Genomic DNA, 19,823 nt, shown 5'->3' with positions numbered 1-19,823 from the left:
ATAAATATGATGTTGCAAAAATAACTTATTCAATTTTTTTCCCTGTCATAGACTTGCTTGCACCTTTTTATACAGTTTGACTACTAGAAAGTTGTGTTGGTTTAGAAATTAGCCATCAGTCTTATGATTTTCTAGTAGTTCCTGACATTTCCCAGCCCAGTATACAAAGCTTGGCTGCCTTCCATCTAATTAAAATGCAGAGTTATTGAAAGGATACTACCATGTCTGCTGAGATTTATGATAAATCTTAGCAAGCATTTCAGCAAGGGTTTCAGTTTCAGAAAATCCCATCTCATTATACAAAACAGGGCTGAACTATGAAAAAGTGTTTACAAAGTAAAAAGCTCTGTAGTTATTATAGTAGTTCAGGGCTGGCCCCAGGACTTTCTTGCCTCTTAGGGAAGGTTCATGGTGAGAGAATGTTGACCTGTGATATTTTAATGTTTTGTACAATAGTTGTGAGTTCTAGTTCTAATCTGTATTTTATGCAAAAAATTGTATTTGTTATCATGGGACACTTATACTTCACTAATTTTCCCCCAGGAAATGTGTGTAATCCTAGTGAAGGATATTCAAGGGTGTTAGTTTTGGAGAGGAAGTCTGTTTAGCTAATTTATGGATAAGATTTATGGACTAGCATGTTAAAATAAAATGTTATGTAAGTAAAGAAAGAGTAATGAGTAGTAAATTGCATTTTACAGCATAGCAGTTTACATGTTGAGTCAGAAGTTCTAGATACCTAAGAACATCAGCGATTGTTACCTCTCTCCCACAATGTGCCCACTGAACATAGGGCTGTTAGAAACATATTTCAAAAATGATGCATTTCGTTAATGCATTTTTTGAAATCATAGTAAATCTTGTATTATGTTTCGGTTTGTGTAAACAACTAAGTGTATATATATTTCTTTATTCAGGTAACCAGTAAAGATACATCAAAGCTCTATGATTTGCTTACTCATCAAATGGAAGTTGTATTTGTCCCCTGTATATTTAGTCCTTTTTAAAAATTTAGTAGTAAATCATTCAATCAGCACAGCAGCTCTGAGTAATTTAAGGGGCAAAACCATAGTGCTGCTTTTTATGGAATTATTTATTACAGTTTAACACAAACAAAAGTACTCCAAATACCGTGATCTGTTCTTTTAATAGGACCCTGCCTGTTTTAGTGTCAAGTTTATACCTTCTTCCATATGCTAGGCAATTCTCAGTTACATTTTAAAAAGGACATTATTTACTACAAGTTAAACATACAGCTTATTAAGTTATAACATAGTTCACAAGCAGCACAGATAACTTAAATTTGTTTCTATTCTTCTGTATTTCCTGAGCTTTATGCATAATGATAAGAGTTCTTAATAATTATAGCTGTTGCTTTTTTAAGAGTTGGTGCTTTTTAAGCCATTTTGTCTATTCCCAGCTGACTATCACAGCAGTGGCCACACTGTTATTAATGGCTGGAAGATCCACAACACAGCAAAGAACAAATGGTTTGTATGCATGGCAAAAACCCCCGAAGAGAAGCAAGAATGGCTGGAAGCTATTTTGAAAGAGCGAGAAAGAAGAAAAGGTAGGTTAATAACCTTCCTTGCTTTGCTTTGCCAGAAAGCCATACTGTATTTTTATGTTGAGATATAAAGCAAAACCAGCTGCTAGGCAAACTTGTGGTGTCAAGTTCAACTGAAGGTTTATGACTACGAGCTCAGAAAAAACAAATCAAACTTGTACTGGGAAGGGCATAATGACTTGAATCATGTATGCTGGTAACAAATGCTGTTTTGGAAAAAGTGAGATGATTTAATCTATGATTTTACGGTTTATCCTCAACCAGTTTAAATTGTCATCATTTCATTGAGTCCTGTGAACTATTATGGTTTGTGGTATATGAGGGTCTGTCCTAAATGCCTTTTGGGATTTGCATGCATCGATTCCTTTTTGTGACTGTACATCTGAATCACTGAAATGATCAGGTCTTCTACGTTGGATCTTCATGCAGATGATCCCAACACAAAATGGTACAGACTACACCTACAACCCCGTCTTTGATGTATTCTCCCCTTCCCTAGAAAGTAAGAAATCACTATTGGCAAACAACTGTCTTCTTTGAATAACTGAACTTGGATGAAATATAATCCTGATCTCAAACGTGACCATGAACCAGGGAAAGATGACACATCATCATCTTCTGGAGCTAATTTCATTTGCAAAGAGAAATATCCTGATCAGTAATGATGTTTGAAGCCTTGGTATTGAACGAAAATATGACCTTGTAGTTAGATATGGGATTCTTTTCCTGGGCTGTGTAGATTTTCTGTTGCTTGTTGCAGGAGCTGTTGTTTTGTGCCTCCATTGTAAATGGAGACTAACAAAGCTTTCTTTGGTCTTTTAAAGTTTTATACTGGATGTTTGTAGAACATCTGCCATAGAACCAGCGTTTCAACTAGGGTGTCTGAGCACTGGCTAATTAATAGTGCTGTCAGGAATTAATAGCAGAAAAAGCGAAAAAGATGCCGTAGAGGTCTAAGAACATTTTTAAAATAGCAAATGAGAAAGCAATGTGGTGGAGATGGTGCCAAATACAACAAAACCCAGGTTTGCCTGCTTCTGTACAGGGCCTTGTTTGGAACTGGCTAAAAAGTTTTTTAACAAATCCCACTTCACTGCTAAGTTTCTTGGCTCCCTGAGACTCTTGATGCCTTTAGGTAAGAAATAGAAAGAGTTAGTAGGAGTATTTTATGTTGATGTATCCTTACTATTTCACACTATACAATTGAGCAGCTGGTAGTAGAGGTGAGTTTGAGCTAACCTTGCCAAGTGTAAAGTCTGAGGTAGCCATCCCAAAGTCAAGCCATGTCTTAGGATTTTAGCATTCTACAACGCAGGGAAATTTTCAGTTCCTGATGTTCTCAGTGGGTTTGCCACCAAGGAGTCAACCATGAAAGAAAGAGGAGAGAGTTTGGTACACACTTAGACTCAGTTTGCAACACAGAGTCTTCAAAAATATTTCTTGAATGCCTCTGTTACTCTGTCAACTTATAAATTTATCCATCTCCTCCAGCACAGTGATTTTTTTTCAAAATATCTGTATAAACACCACTTGCAAAGCAGGATGCATCAACTTAATTGCAGTCAAGTTGCCAAATGACTCAGGAACCAAACAGCTATCTTTTTAGAATTCAAATACTGTATCTAAATGTAGCTATAACACTTTCCCATTCACTGTGAACATAATGATGCTTTAATTGTATGTTTACTTAATAAGACATGGAGCCTGTTCGTGTGTGTGTACATATAGGCAATTACACTGAAGTTTAAGTGACCGCACATGTGAGAAGTGTGTTTCATTTCCTTTGCAAGCCTGAGATGAACTAAATCAAATGAACACACTTCCCAGATCTCTTGGTCTAGGCGTGAGGCTCATGTGAGTGACTCCCTCCTGGTTGTGCTGTGCATGCCTGTACATTTCTTTGTAGCGGTGCTGTAGACCCCACATCTTGCACAGAATGGCAGAGCTCAGTGATCCCCAGAGTAGGTAAATACAGCATCTGGAGCAGGAGTGAGGCACGGAAATACAGCTTGAGTGTGCTCTGTAGCTGGGGTTTGCTGGGCTGTTCATGTTGGGAGACTCAGAGTGTCAGTTTGCTTAGGGAAACTCAACCTATAGATTTATTTGGAATCCATATAGAAAAAGCTGAGCAAAAGGGAGAGCATGCCCTGAAGGAAGTACTTTAGCCCTATTTCAGTGGTTGTAACTGAATTATCAACGAGGACCACTTTATAGATTGTATTTTCTTGCTAGGGGAAATCAGGCTGAACTTGAAACTTTTTGCTAGGAAGTCTTTGGCAAACAGAAAGTTAGAAATGTATTTAAAAGATTATAATCTTTAAGGCTGATGATGCTGTGATGACCTGTCTCAAACAGTCAATACAGATTCTAACCAATAAACATTCTATAAGGTCCAAAAGTAGTATATTGGTGAAGTTTTCTTTTCTTGGCAATTCTGTTTGTGTGGCATCATCACTATCTGGTTCATGAATAGTGCGAGACAATCCTGTATCTCTCCAGTACCTTTGTTAGCTTTTTATCATGAAGGTACATTTTTTCTGGCTATATTTTCAGAATTAAAGAAGTGGCAGACTATTACTCAGATTGAATATGTATAGTTATAGTTGTAAAAATGTGAAAATCTGAACAGAAACTGAGAACATGTACACAAGACATTCCAGAAGTGTGTGGGTTTGTCCAGAATTAATGATTGTTTATTGAGAAGGCACATGGGATGTGAAGGTCTGTGGTATTCCTTGGAAGCACAAGCTTCTATGAGTTGCCAATAGGATGCATAATTCAACAAAAACTGGTTTTGATCATCTGTTACTCAGAAAACATAATGATTTTCTCAAGAAGAGAAACAGGAAAAAATAAACCAGTAAGAAATAAAACCCTTGATAGCTTTGTGTTTTTGAAAAAATTGTGATGCAAATAAAAATCAGGTTGTATATATGCTTTTGTGGAAAAGGGCTGAATTAATCTTATGTGAAACTAACAAATATGTAACAGTTAAGTAGTTACTATTAATTGGAAATTTGAAAAAGTTTCCTTTAAGTGAAAACATTTTTATTAACCCATGGTAAGAGCAAAACCAAGGCCCTTTTCTTTCAAACTTGTGAAAACATGACTACTCCCTTCCAAGTGTTCATATACTGAAGTCTGAAAATCACAGCATTAGTATTTATTACTACAATATCAATGGTCATGTCGATACAGTAACAGTTTAACTTCGCTATGAGAAATTTAAAGATATCATTTGATTATAGTTTATGAAGATCATATGCTCATGGTTTAATTTTGATTGTGAGAAAAGTAATGGAAAACAGTGCCTTTACTTTTTTGTATGAAAATATTGGTATTGCTTCTCTATTTTGGGGAAGATACTGAAATAAAATGGTAATATCACTTCCTAAAATTTTAATGCATTTTTGGCAGGTTTAAAATTGGGCATGGAACAGGACACTTGGGTGATGATCTCTGAGCAAGGAGAAAGACTGTACAAAATGATGTGCAAACAAGGGAATCTCATCAAAGACAGGAAGAGGAAATTAACCACTTTCCCCAAATGCTTTCTTGGAAGGTATTATTTGGATTTTATAGCATGAATTTTAACCAGCTAAAACCACATTTTAAATCTTCTTTGGGATTCTGTGGAAACCATGCTTTATTTGTAATGTCTGTTAGGCCTATTTGCCTCCCAGAACGTAACCAAAATGTAAATTGGTCTGCCTGAAATTTATGGATGTGTAGTCGCATTCCAAAGTAGCTTTATTAAAGGGACAAGGCTGCAAAGGCATCAAAAAATAGGTTGGTTTTTTTTTGAGTAATTCCCAAGTTGTTTAATGCATTTTTCTCTCTAAAATGCCTAGCTTAGAATATCAAATTTGCTTTATTCCACGTAACAAAATCTCTGTCTCTAAAACTGTTTCTGTCCTCTTGCCTGAATGTCAGGGACAGAGTTAGTAAATAAAGTTTACATGTTTCAAAATTTAACCCTATTATCAGGAGGATCTTCATAATACAGTGACTGTTTTACACAAACACATTGTAGTGAAGATACTCACCACTGGGTTCAAAAGTGAGAATGAAACTTGGAAGACTTTCATGTGCTGTCAGAAGTCACACAGCTTATGGGATTTGAAACCAGGATTAAGATTAAAAGATTGAGTTGTGGTTGAATCATGTTCCCTCAGTGATAGTTGTTGGAAGCAGGTGAAGAATACAGTCATGGTGCAGAGCCATGTGTGAAACATTTAAACCTACCATCAAATGGCTGCTTTTCTATGCTGTCTTTGAAGTGGACCCTTTTGAAGTATGCTTTTCCTGGTTCCTGGGTCACCAGTTAAAACCCATGAATGTCAGTGTTGCACTACTTCACTACACTTGTTCTTTTGATTTGTAATGCACATGCATATCTTACGTGCTATAAATTCGATGTTTCTGAACTGCATCAGGTTTATTGTGAAATAAGCACATTTCCTGCCCATACACTATGTACTTCGTGTATATGCTGAGGATGTCCATGTGTCTGACACATCTCAGAAGTAACAGGCGTACTGTGCTATCACAATGTGATTATGTTCTGCCTTCATGGCATATCTGCCCTGGTCAGGTGCAGTAAGTATGCCTGGGATTGCCTTATATTTGGCAGTCTGGTCACATGTGGCTATTCTGCTGTAGGAAATCCCAGAAAACATGGAAATAGAATAGAATAGAGTAGAATATTTTCAGTTGGAAGGGACCTACAACGATCATCCAGTCCAACTGCCTGAGCAATTCAGGGCTGACCAAGTAAAAGCATGTTACTAAGGGTGTTGTCCAAATGCCTCTTAAAAACTGAAAAGGTTGGGGCATCAACCACCTATTTAGGAAAACTGTTCCAGTGTTTGACCATCCTCTTGGTAAATAAATGCTTCCTAATGTCCAGTCTAAACCTATCCTGGTGCAGCTTTGAACCATTCCCATATGTCCTATCACTGGATACCAGCGAGAAGAGATCTGCACCTGCCTCTCCGCTTCCCCTCCTCAAGAAGCTGTAGAGAGCAATGAGGCCATCTCTTGGCCTCCTTTTCTCCAAACAAGCCCAAAGTCCTTAGCTGCTCCTCACTGGATGTTCCTTTCAGCCCTTTCACCAGCTTTGTTGCCCTCCTCTGGACGCATTCAAGGACCTTCACATCCTTCTTAAATTGTGGTGCTCAGAACTGTGCACAGTACTCAAGGTGAGGCCGCACCAGCGCTGAACACAGCGGGATAATCACCTCTTTTGACCGGCTGGTTATGTCATGTGTGATGCACCCCAGGATGGGTTTTGTCCTCTGGGCTGCCAGGGCACACTGCTGGTTCACACTGAGCCTGCTGCCGACCAGCACCCCCAGATCCCTTTCTGCAGGGCTGCTCTCCAACCACTCCTCTCCCAGTTTATACTTGTGTCCAGTGTTACTCCATTCTAGGTGCGGGATCCAGCATTTGGACTTGTTAATTTCATGGCATTAATGATTGCCCAGTGCCTCAAGAGAATCATCAGCACCTCCCAAACTTGCTAGTGGCGCACTGTGTGCAAAAGTAAAACTTCTGAACAGAAAAGACCTCTCAAAGGAAACCATATGTATTTATGTCAAAATAATAAAAGAGTTGAAATGAATGTGTTTTGGTTTTTTTTTTAATGCGGTATGGGTTTCAGAAGATCATTATGCTTAAGATCCACTTACTAGGCTAGTAAGAAACAGTAGTAACTGAGAGGGAAATGTAGTAGATGTGGTGGTATGACATTCAAAGTTTCTTTTTTGTATCTGTTTTTAATTCAGTGAATTTGTGTCCTGGTTGTTGGAAATTGGAGAAATACACAAATCTGAAGAAGGTGTTCATCTTGGCCAAGCTTTATTAGAGAACGGCATTATCCATCATGGTAAATATAATTAGTTTTAACTTACTTGTTTTCAAGGTAATTGTTGTAATTAGAGTGGGCTTAATTTTGTTTGACAAAAAGATGGTCTTGTTAACGCAAGACAGCTTGTTGAATCTGCATTATATCCTTTCAGGGACCTCATGGGGCCATTGTCCATGCCTAGCAGATTTACTGGGAGAGGCTCCATTGATTTAATCAGATTACATCTACGCTGTTGGATCACAACATTGCAAACAGGGACCTAGAGAAACATTGCTATTCTCTTGTAAGCAAAAATAAATTCTAGGGGAACAGAAAACTGTAGGCTGCTTTTAAGGATTTAAACCTTTTATTAAGGCTAGGCTTTTTAGGGATCCGTGCTCAACTAAGAATTGTAGAAGACAGTGAGTCACAGTTGGCGATTGATAAATGTGCCTGCTCATCTGTTAGGTATTACAAGTGGAGCTGGTGGAATCCAACCTAGAACCCAACAGTTTAATCTTTTTAATTTTGAGGCCTTACTTTCACTGCATTGTATAGTTACTAAAATTGATACTTTTATGCTGAAACTTTCAGTCAACTATCTGTGTTTAGCTCATTCTGGAGAGAAATATCACTGAAATGGTTCATTTTTTGAGCCAAGGAGAAGGTTTGATTTCTGGAGGTAATTTGCATTGGCAACACTTTTCTCTTAGCAGAGCAGGTCCTCATCTCTGTCCCTTTTACAAGGTATAGTCCAACAGGACCGTATCGCGAACTGGAGAAACTTCTGGTTTTGAAGGCATGTTTGTCTTGCAATAGGTACAGTCACTTAAAAAAACCAAATAGTGAAACAGTTGTGAAGTTAGCTACTGTTCCAGCATAGATCCAGGGTGTAAATTTAGATGGAATCCTTGATAATATACATTTTAATATGTCTATACTTCAGCCAGCAGTGAATTTAATACTTACTTTTTAAGTTCTTTGCCATGATGTTTTCAGTGTCCTTGACTGGAAAGAAAGTGGGAGTAGCAGTGCCACTTAACTTTATGCATTTTAAACATACACAGAGTAGGAGGAAAAACATTAAGGTTATTCATCAGTAGTCATGTAGTCTTTAATTCTTTAACGTCAGTCTACATGATTTTCCTTCACCATCATTCAAATGTCAGATCCTATTATGTTTACTACACACACAGAATTGTTTTCAGTGGAATAATTCTGTTGCCAAAGATTCTTCTCCTGATCTTGTAATTTATATCCCAAATACAGTCATAGACTTTCTCAATACAGAGTTAAATGAATATTGTGTAATTTCATGAGATAAAAGGGTAATTATATTAGGGCATAGAAATGTGAGCCAGACATGCTACTTTGAATAGTGGATCCAGCTGTGGCTCCGTGAAAATAGAATTCTTAAAATAAAGTTGAATGAACCATCTGTTTTCGCAGAGGGACCAAGGGAGAAAGAAAGTTTGGCTGTTACATTGCAAATGTTATAGACGGCTTTGTTAGACTTTGCATATTCACTGTGCTGGCCATTGTTTTCCCTGTGCCGGGCTTCATTCTAGCAATGCAATACCCATGTTGTGATGGGCATTGCTTTACTTCCATATGTGTGAACTCTTGCAAGTAGAAAAGTTATGGGTTTTCCTTTTTTTTTTTTTTTTTTTTCTTCTTTCTCCCCAGTTTTGCAAAAAAAACCAAACTGCAACCTGTTCATATGTTGCTCTTCTAAATCCTCCTGGTGGCATTCTCTAATACCTGAAATGACTCATGTAAGCCAGTGGGCTGAGATACTTTGTCTGGTCTCTTGCTGCTGCTGCTTAGAGATGGAAGCTTCCTCTCAAGGCAGTAAAGAGCTTTGTAGTTACAAAAATAATCTGAGTATCAGATAGTTTTAAAATGAATAGGTATTTATATGGTTGTGCAGTTTCTGGCATTGGTGTACTGATCTGAGTCAAAATTACCCTGGCAAAAAAGTAAAAGTAAAGACTAGTTTAAAACTGGATCAGTTCCCTTTTCTTAGTGTGTCCCATATAAATATCTATCTCAACACAAAGTATAGGTACACTGTTGGGATTGACATACAACTTGGGCTTCCTTATTTTAGTGGTAGTGATGTGTTTTATCAGCTTTAAGTGTTTGAAAATATGGTCTTGCAAATGTACAGCTGATAATAGTTAAAATGAAAGTATACAGTAAGCTAAATGTTTTCCATGTTAGTACAGTAGCTGATAGATCATCCATCCTTCCTCTTGAGTAGAACAAACCAAATCATGTCTTTATCATAGAACCTCCCCCCCTCCCAAATGAATAGTGAATTACAGCTTCCCTCACAGCATTCACTAGATACATGTGGTACTTTACAGAATACAGTAGAGTTGGAAGTGTCCTTGTCTTCTTTCTAGAACTCAGTGTGTGCCAGCTCTGTGGACCTGCTCCCCTAGTTTCTGGTGCACTGTGTGTAAGTAGGGGCTGCAAAGACAGAGCATTGCTTGTGTTCCTCAAAGGGCAGAGCCTGCTCTGTTCATCGCAGGCATGCAGGAAAGGAAAGGTGCTTTGTAGTTCTGGTTCCCTCCCTGCGAATCTCTGTAACAGAGAGGAACCATTTGTCCTTAAACAATACTGTTGTGGTGGTGTTTTTTCTATTTTCTGTAGTTGATCGTTTTAAAAACTCTTAATGTATGCTGATCTAGTGTAATATATTTTTTCTCTAACAATAGGAAATTATTTTTAATTACAGAACTAAAAGGTATCTTTTTTTCTGAGTTAAATGGTCACAATCAAAATTAATTTCAATAGTTATAATAGGCATTGTATGTGAAAATTTTGTAGTCTATATTGGATATATTGAGAAGCAATGATCAGTAAAAGAGCTTAGGGGTTATTTTGGATAATCACCTTAGTGTGAACCATTAGTTCAAGGCAATTGGAATAGTGTCCTGGGCTTTACTGTTAGTAGATATATCAAGTACCGGTAGAGAAGTCATTTGGCTCTAACACATGACACTGGTGAAATGACTTAATATATGAAGTCCACTTTTTTATGTCCATATATCAGATGATGTGTGGAGATACTGAAGAGCTTGGAGGAGCATGAAAAACAATGCAGACAGAAGGCACCTTACTATGCAGAGTTTATGGTGCTTAACTATATTTTTGAAGAGAATAAGGGGAGATGATTTAATGACTTGGTATAGGAAGGCACGCACAGAAGAATTACCTAACACTGTCAGGCCTGTTACTCTGATTAATGAAGACATTACAGTAGCCTCCTTTATCAGTTGATGACATGCAAATTTAGTTTCAAAATTAAAGCTTACATCTGCAAGCAAAACAGTGATTAATATCAGACAGTTATCCTAGGATGCTGCTAGTGCCTAGTGCTGTCCTCAGCCATCAAATGAATCAGCTGTTTTTCAGAAAGACTTGCTGTAGTACCTTTGCAGGAGAATTTTTGTATCATATATGACTGTTTTGACAAAACACTTGAAGTTGTGAAGTTTGTTGCTGGAGTCGCATGATGATTACCTGTTAAGGTCCTTTTTCATGGGTCTCTGGGGATACGGGTTATCAACACTTTCATTATGATTGCAAGTCTCTTGCACTTAAGACCTTCAGCTGGCTAACTATAGAGAAAGACGTTCCCTCTCGCTTTCCTCCCCAGTGCAAGACTGGTTAGATATGTTGTAGAGGATCTGTGTCTTTATTGACTCATCTGACATTGGCCTCAGCAAGAATTAGAACAGAGAATAATGTGGAACAATGGTATGAATAGTTGCAAAAGAAGCTTTATTTGGCTATTTGGTTGATAAGCTTTGCAAAACCTCTGCAGACTAGAGCAAATCTGAGGGCCTGATTTTTCAGGCTGTTCCCTGCCTGTTTGTCTGTCTTATTCTTTGCCCTGTGACTTAAAGTTGTTTGGTTTCTTGTGGACTACTTAAATGTTGAGAGAAATATTGTCACCAGTGACATAAAGGAGCTTAGGGCAGATGATCTAATGGGGCTTCCCACCCTCCCTGTCTGAAATCTACCTATTGCTGTGTAATGGGCTGTTATTAGAAGAAATGACGTTAGCTTTCTTCTCTCTTGTTGATTTCTTCAGAAAGTCACCTAACAATACGTGATTGGTTTTTTTAAATTTAGTTACAGATAAGCACCAATTCAAACCTGAACACATGCTGTACAGATTCCGATATGATGATGGAACATACTACCCAAGAAATGAGATGCAGGATGTGATCTCTAAGGTACAGAATAGAATAGTTGCTATTATTAGGAAGAACACATTAGAAATTGATATTCTGCTCAAAAAATAATATAAAATACTGCGCTAGGATAAAAAATATATCCCCTCACACTTGCCCATCTCTATATTTATGTGAATCAAATTTTGGTTTCCATTTGTAAAGTAAGATTTTGGTTTGTTGTTGCACATTTTAAATACAAAATTAAATTTTTTTATTTTTAATATTTTTTGTTATTTTTAATAATTTTTGTTATTTTTTAATAATTTTTGTTATTTTTTAATAATTTTTGTTATTTAATGTTTTCATAGGCTGAATGCATTGACTGTGTTTCTGGGTGATTCTGAAGCTGGTGTTTCAGTCTATTGTATTTTTCAGTCCATTTTAATACATATGAAGCTATATACAGAAAATTAATTTTTTCTTATATCCGAGTGTCCTTTTTAGTGCCTTAACAAGGCAGTAAATCTGCAGTCATGTAGATGTTTAAATACAGATAGGTAGTGCTGTCCATCTACATTACTGAGCGTAACAAAATGATTGAACACAGTTGCCTTTAAGCTCATTAATATTCAAACTTTTCATGATTTTGAGGCTGTAGAAAATGTCAGCATTTGGGTATTACATTACAGTGTCATGCACTTTTCTGCTGGCATTTGTTAATGTAAGGTATATCTAGAAAAATCTTCAATACTGAACTACCAGGCACAGCAAAGTAGAATGGAATCTAATTTGACACAACTTCTAATTGTTATACATGGCTCTTCTTGCGTGTTATATACATAATTGTTTTTTGATAGTCTGCTAAGGAATACTAATGTGATTTATTTTTTTAAATAACATTTTTTGGTGGTGGTTTCCTAAACTCCAAATGTTTTATTTTTTGTTTTTAATTGGAAATGTTTCCGATCTTTGAATCTTCTTGCATTTTTTTTAAAGTTTATTGGTTAGTTATAATTTCAACTTGTAAGTAAAGTATCGATGCGCATAATCAAATGCATTGTTTTCTACTTTAATTGCTCACTGTGTGTGTAGAATAGCAACCAGTGATTGGGAAAACCTTAATGCATGGAAACACGGCTTTAACTTTCAGTTTTTGTGCACTTTTCTTTCAAAGTATTATACCTTCAGAATTTTTTAATAATACCTTAAAGCTTTTTGCATGTGTCTCAGTAAGCTTAGATTAGATTGAAAATGTTTTATTTCTCATTTATTTCATTTTATTAAATTATTCATTTATTCATCAGTGTTGTTATCTGAAAATAATACATTTTGGAAGATGAAAATATATAGAAATTCAAACAGGCTTTTTTTGCTATCTGAATAGTTCATTTAGAACATACAGGCTTCCTTACTGCGTCCATTCCTCTTATGTTCTCTGTAGTGTGAACGTGTGGTTAACTAACCTTATCTTCCTCTTCAACAGGGTGTACGACTGTACTGTCGCCTTCACAGTCTGTTTACCCCAGTAATTAGGTGAGTCCAATTGGGAAATCCTTCGAGACTCATTTGGAAGAAGTATGTAATCTGAAGATACTGTGTCTGAGTGTAGGAACCTAACCCATCCTTTCAAGATTGGTCTCCTGGGAGTAATCAAACAAGATTGAAGGGCTATCGAGACAGAAAGTATAACTGAATCAGTAAATGACTGCAAACTCCATTCAATATGACCTTTTTATAGACTTTTAGAACCTTCTAGGTCCCGATGGATATGCATAGGTGCTTACTGTATATATTAATGCACTGCTTTACTAACACTCCGTTACCTCATTTGGAGAGTCCCAGCTGTGACAAGACAACTGCCTTATGCTCCAGTGACATTGTCGCCCAAGTAAGATATGGTCAGCCTCTTCCTTTCTCCCTACACTGAAAGGTTTGACTTGCTTTTTTACTCCAGAGGTGACTTTTGAACCACTACAAAACGCTCAATTCATGCTTGTACTAACTTGTTTATAAAATACAAGTTTTTTTTTTCTATTAGGCTCTATTTGAGTTTTTGTTTGTTTGTTTTTTTTTTTTATTCTTTTGTTTTGAACAGGGATAAAGATTATCACTTGAGAACCTACAAATCTGTGGTCATGGCTAACAAACTCATAGACTGGTTGATTGCACAGGCAAGTGTACACCTTTGGATTTATGTACAATTTGCATTTAAATTCTAATTTGAAAGGTAGTGATGTATTAAGCAGAATAACATGCAAACACTTTGTGTAAGGGTTATTAGAACAGTGTGTGTAAGTGTAATCCTCTTAAACTAGTAAAGTAACAAATCAGCTGTCAACAGCCATGCTGCTTATCCCTTTTGTGCTTATCTTCCTTATTTGCAATTGAACTTTAAATGTTTTAATGAGACTTAGCTTTGTGATTCAGCATGTAACATTGTTCATGGCTTAAAATGAAATGGGTAAGCTCTGAAAATTCTAAATTACTAACTAGATGGAGAAAAGTCAGTACCAATTTTCTGTCATCAGTGCTGTTTTATCCTAAGTGAACTAGGAACAAGAACAGGGTATCCTGTTCACTCAGTCAACATGCACCAGTTTTATAAAATAACAGTTAAAAACATTGATACTTTTAGATTCTATTATGTTCAATTTTTATGGAGAATGTAGTGTTAGTAAAATGTCTACATATTTATTTGTAACTACAAAGAGGTATAGCATATACACGTGTATATGCTGCTTTATATGTATGCTATAAATGTATATATAAAGGTGGCAGTGGTAAATATAGTCTGTAACCATTGCTGGCCCTGTGAGCTTATCCCATTGTGCATTTTGCTGCTATATTAAAATATATTAAAAAGAATCTGCTGTGGTTTAACAGGGGGATTGCCGGACGAGGGAAGAAGCTATGATATTTGGTGTAGCTCTTTGTGATAATGGATTTATGCACCATGGTATGTAAATACATTCTGTACAAGCTATGCTTACATTTTGTTTAATGCTGTCTTCGTAGTACAAAGGAAATGCGGGGCTGGTAAAGGTATTCCAGAAGGGATGGGAAGTTGTTTCGTTGTATCACTGAAGAGACCTAAGCCACAATCATCATGAAAAAAAAATAGCTATTGTATACTCTGAAAATGATTTTCAGTCAATTTTATAGCATGCACAGAGGGCTTCATCCTCTGAAGTATTTAGGGGTGCAAGTTTTATTAGCCACTTTGAAGAAATTTTGTATGCAAGTAATACATGTTTGCACAGATGAGACAATAAAAATTGAGGAAATATGTGGGAAAGAAAGGAGGGGGTTTTGGAGGTAGGAATAAAGTATGGAGAAGCATGACTTTAAAAAAGTGAAGTGGTGACAGTAGGAGAAAGTGGACTGTAGAAAAATGAGAAAAATCATAAGGAGAGCAGAGATCAAAGAAGGGAGAGGAGAGCAGAAATATCTGCAGTACCAAAAAATGAGGTGAACAAGGTCATATGTAATGGCATCAGAGGGAAGATTTCAGTGAATGGATTGAAGCAGTGGGTCATTTACTGAAATGAAAAGAGGAAGAAATTATTTTCTCATCAACTGTTTAGAGGAGGGAGAATTAACTTCCTTACTGGCACGGTGTGTTCTTTTTCTTTTGATTTTTAGACATATAAACTGCATCCGTCTGCTGTTCTAGTTGCTTCTACAGCCCCACCAAACCCATTTCTAATATTGAACCTGGCATTCTTCACTACCTGGAGAGTGCCAGGTCTTGGTGGTGAGCAGCTGCCCAGCAGAACTTTTCAAAATCATGTTTTTTAAATCCATTTTAGGAAAAAAACTTGTGCTTGGCATTTTCACTAAAACTGTGTCAGGCTAATGCGTCTTCCTCAGCTTGGTGAAATCCAGATGTTGTAGTTGAAAATGAGCTTAGTGATACCTGTCTGTAATGGATCCAAACAAAAATTGTTGTTTATGTTAAAAATTAAGATTTCCCTAGGTTCACACACAAAAGTAGTTTGCTAGCATTTAATCACTGTACACATGTCCAGTATTATGCCTCCTAAAAGACTTGATATCCATAAGCTCAAAAGAAAAAAAAAATTAATATGTATGGGTTTGTATCATACAGTGTTAGAGAAAAGCGAATTTAAAGATGAACCACTGCTGTTCCGTTTTTATGCGGATGAAGAAATGGAAGGGTCTAATATGAAGCACAGACTCATGAAACATGATCTGAAAGTAGTGGAAAATGTCATAGCCAAGTCACTATTGGTGAGTGAAACCAAACGATTGTGTGTTTTGATGACTAAAATAATTGGTTGTAGTGACAATAAATTAGCACTGTGTATTGTTATGTAATGGGGATATACTTTAGTTCTTCTTAATGCCTTTCTGAACTATATTTTGAACAATTTTATTTTTCAGATTAAATCTAATGAAGGCAGCTATGGTTTTGGTTTAGAAGATAAAAATAAGGTGCCAATTATTAAAGTGGTGGAGAAAGGATCAAATGCTGAGGTATCAAGTATTATAAATCATCTTCCCTATGTTACTGACTTGATCACAGGTGTATGTTTTGTACATCAGTTGGGAAATTTACAGTAGTAAAAGGTAACAATGACAACTTTCCAAGAATGCTGTGGTTATGGATCTTTTCCCCTTTCTTTCTTGTTTTGTTTTGTTTAAAATAGAGCTCTGACCATTATCAACACTTTCTGCTCAGGTAAATTGTGGTATTGATGGGTGATGTAAGAGTTGTAATTTTATTTTTTATATATTTTATAAAATTCCAGTGATGACATTCATCATGATTGGAATAAACATTTTTGGTAGAATATGAAATGAGTATAAAACTGATGTATCAAGCTTTGGATAAAGTCTGGAATTTGAGAATCTGAATGAGTTACAGCCTCTTTGTTTGTTATTATTGCTTTAGATACTCTTTGGGTAAATTAATATTCTTCTACTGAACTGCATGGGAGTCTCTGTACGTAGAACAAGATAAAAAACAAGTCTCCTCCACGAGAGAAAAATTTTAGACATTAATTTCAAGCCTTTCTAAATTTCATGGTGGGATAGGAACTTAAGATAAAAATATCAAAATCAGTAATACAGTACAGCCACGGAGCTATGTCCAAGGTGATTTAGCTCTGCTAGCTTTGCATAATTCTGTATTGTCTTTTCCAGCAGTCAGGTTCTGCCACGATCTCAGATGGTGCTAAGGCTAACCTGTGCTCTGAGCTGATCTATGTACTCCCGCCATCTGAGCCAGTTACAGTTCCTTTCTCGTTTACAGTTTAAAAACTGTATGCAGTTTGGCTTGCTGTGCCTTTGGCTCAAGGGCCATGAAACTTTTAAGGATATTGTTTTGTTTTAGAGCTCAATAAATATTCACTTACTAAAATATTCATCAGGTCTTGCCTTATGAAAAGACGCTTTAGTTCCTTTGGAGAATGACGGATGGGCAAATTAGGTAACATCATAAAAAAAGTAAACTGGTTCAATGAAAGGTGTTGTGTTAATTATTACAGATATTAACTAGTATTGTAATAGTGTCATAAAACCTTGATTAAAACTAGGTCTTGTATTTAGATGTCTTCAGAATGAGAATTTACTGTACTCTTCATGTCAATTTAACCAGTTCTAGAAGCATTTTATGGTACCTTTTGTGCGTGGTATGTGAAGGAGGCATAAAGAATGTAAAGAAAACGTGCATGTTGTTATTCCTATTGAGGTTACATGCAAGCAGAAGAAAACACAATGTCAGTGGTTATGAAAGGCAAACATATATACAACTGTTATTGTTTTCTAGATGGCAGGCTTGGAAGTTGGGAAAAAAATATTTGCCATTAACGGTGACCTGGTTTTTCTGCGACCCTTCACTGAAGTGGATTGCCTCCTGAAAGCATGTTTAAACAGCAGAAAGCCCCTGCGGGTTCTTGTGAGCACTAAACCACGGGAGTAAGTTGTCATTTCTTTAGGGGAATTTTTGCGAACTACAATTGAAGTGAATTTTAAAAGACCAGTGGAACTTCAGATAGCACTACCATAAAGTTATTTATTAAATGCTGTGTCTAATCTGACTTTCAAGCAATTTGATCTGCTTTGATTTTGTTTTATTACATTTATCAGTCAGCAAAAGCAAAACACAAGTGCTTTAGATCATCAGCTCTTCCACTTCAAGTACATGCAGGAACCACAAGTGTAAATGACATTTTCTTGACTATATGGACAGTTTTGATCACTTATCTCTCACTGTGTTTATTAAACAAGTTCCTCTGGGGATTAGTTGCTGGTTTGGCACAAGTCAGACTCTGTGGTCTAGTGGGCCCCTTCAGCATGTCTGCTGGTTGTGCAAACTGCAGGAGCAAGTAAACAGCTCCTGATCTTTGAGAGATGCGTTTCCTAACACAGTTTTGACCATTCCTACCTGAGTGCAATTTTTGTTACGTAAAAGAACACAAAGTGAGGCCTAATGGCTGGGTTCACTAAGTATGTAAACAAGCATAGGTCTGTTAATAAAGTTAATACAGTTGTTACTGGTTTGTGCATCCCAAAGAAAGAGGAGAGTAAGAAACAGCAGTTAGGAGTGATTTTGATCAAATTGTGCAGGGTAAGGAGGAACCATCCTGTGTTACCAGGTAGCACACACAGAGTGCCTTGGAAATGGCTGTGCTTCAGTGGTAGAGTGGAGACTTATTTCTCCTGTTAATAAGAAAAGGTGTCTTGAGAAATACAATGGCACCCAGAAAGGGGAAAAGAGCAAAGAAAGAAATGTGGCATAAAGATGACCATCTGGAATGATACTCCAAAAAACCCCAAACCAACCAAACAAAAACAACAAAAAAATCCCCCAGACCAGTAGATCATAGTGTTGCAGCAAGCATAAAAGGCATAGTTTGGCCTCTCTTTAATGTTGATGCTATATTTATGAAAATGTTTCAAATGAAATTTATTAACCTCAAGAATATTTAATATTTAAAAAAAAAAATATAGACTTCAGTGAATTTTGGATCTCACCTCTGCTGAAAATCGTCTCCAAATGCTAAACATTATGTATACCAGAAAAAAATAAAAGTACAAGAAATGATGCAATGATATTATTCAAAACTACCTGTAAATCAAGTTTATTAGAGTCCAAATGTATTTTAAAATCACTTTTCAGCATCAATTTTCATTTGTCTGCTTTTGCACTGGCAAATGGATCTCAGGGCAAAGATCCCTTAAATAATAATGGAGCTGGCTCTGGAAGTAAAGGCTGCAAAGTTAAATCAGTGCTCTGTTATTCATGACCTAACTAGCTCTGATAAGGCCCAATGCAGCTGTGTTGCTTTTTCTGGAACCTGAGCTGAAACCACGTGGATATGCTAGCTTACTTTGGGTGAGCTCAGGGCTTCACGTTGAGTGGATGTGAATTTTGATTCTCAGAACTGTGTTTTTGTTGGTTATGTTTGTCAGTATGTTTATTACTGCTGCACTTAGACCAAGCAGGAGTGTAGCACATATGTACAAGTTATATGAACACCAGGAGGTGATTCTTGCTTTACAAAACTCAGTACTTTGCATAGCTGCTCAGAAAAACTGCAACAAAATGTTTTTTTAATAAAACTCGGTGAGTAGATGCTTTAGATGTGAACAAACTGTAATACAGATCTAGTCTCTGCAGTCTTCTGTAGCTCATCTGAGAAGGCCTGCCGTGATCTGTGGTCCCCAGGCTTTGCCCTCTTGGCTGAGAGACTGCCTGCCTTCCCAGGGCTTTCAGTGTTGCTGTGCTGTGGCAGCTTAACCAAATTGCAGTCCTTTTGGGAGGACTTGTAAAGCTATGGTGGTGCTTTGGTTGTAATCGGCATATTGAATTTCCCTGTGAACTAGTATCGCCGTCCTCTAATTGGTTTTGGTATCTCAGCTTGCTCTTACATCTGATGTCAGTGGTGCTAAGTATCTGGAATATGAATGGTGCTGAATCTGAAACAGTGAATTGAATGAAAGTGTGGAGTCTTACTCCCTTGTAACCTACTAATTGCTGTCCACTTTTATCTTGAATAACAAAATGCTACCTTTTGCTACATTCATATTGAATCTTTGCTTGTATCAGGACAGTGAAGATTCCCGACTCTGCAGATGGACTTGGATTCCAAATCCGTGGCTTTGGCCCGTCAGTTGTCCATGCTGTTGGGAGAGGTAAGCTGTAAGAGCTGTCAACAGTAGTGGTAAATATACATTTAATACCTAAATTTTG

The 19,823-nt window shown here is 36.8% G+C and overlaps 1 protein-coding gene across 1 annotated transcript in view; it reads left to right on the top strand.

Annotated features, from left to right (window-relative positions):
- Positions 1-19,823, top strand: part of PREX2 (phosphatidylinositol-3,4,5-trisphosphate dependent Rac exchange factor 2) — a 189,038-nt gene that overhangs the window by 81,115 nt on the left and 88,100 nt on the right. The window contains exons 10-20 of the mRNA XM_009634464.2: positions 1,421-1,570; positions 4,985-5,129; positions 7,354-7,454; positions 11,562-11,665; positions 13,089-13,138; positions 13,701-13,776; positions 14,489-14,561; positions 15,714-15,856; positions 16,010-16,102; positions 17,397-17,545; positions 19,680-19,765. Coding sequence (XP_009632759.1) covers positions 1,421-1,570; positions 4,985-5,129; positions 7,354-7,454; positions 11,562-11,665; positions 13,089-13,138; positions 13,701-13,776; positions 14,489-14,561; positions 15,714-15,856; positions 16,010-16,102; positions 17,397-17,545; positions 19,680-19,765 — 1,170 coding nt within the window. The remainder of the gene's footprint in view (positions 1-1,420; positions 1,571-4,984; positions 5,130-7,353; positions 7,455-11,561; positions 11,666-13,088; positions 13,139-13,700; positions 13,777-14,488; positions 14,562-15,713; positions 15,857-16,009; positions 16,103-17,396; positions 17,546-19,679; positions 19,766-19,823) is intronic.

The sequence above is a fragment of the Egretta garzetta genome, unplaced genomic scaffold, assembly GCF_000687185.1.
Source record: "Egretta garzetta isolate BGI_Z169 unplaced genomic scaffold, ASM68718v1 scaffold251, whole genome shotgun sequence".
In the NCBI taxonomy this organism is placed as follows: domain Eukaryota; kingdom Metazoa; phylum Chordata; class Aves; order Pelecaniformes; family Ardeidae; genus Egretta; species Egretta garzetta.
This window is presented reverse-complemented; position numbering and strand designations above follow the sequence as displayed.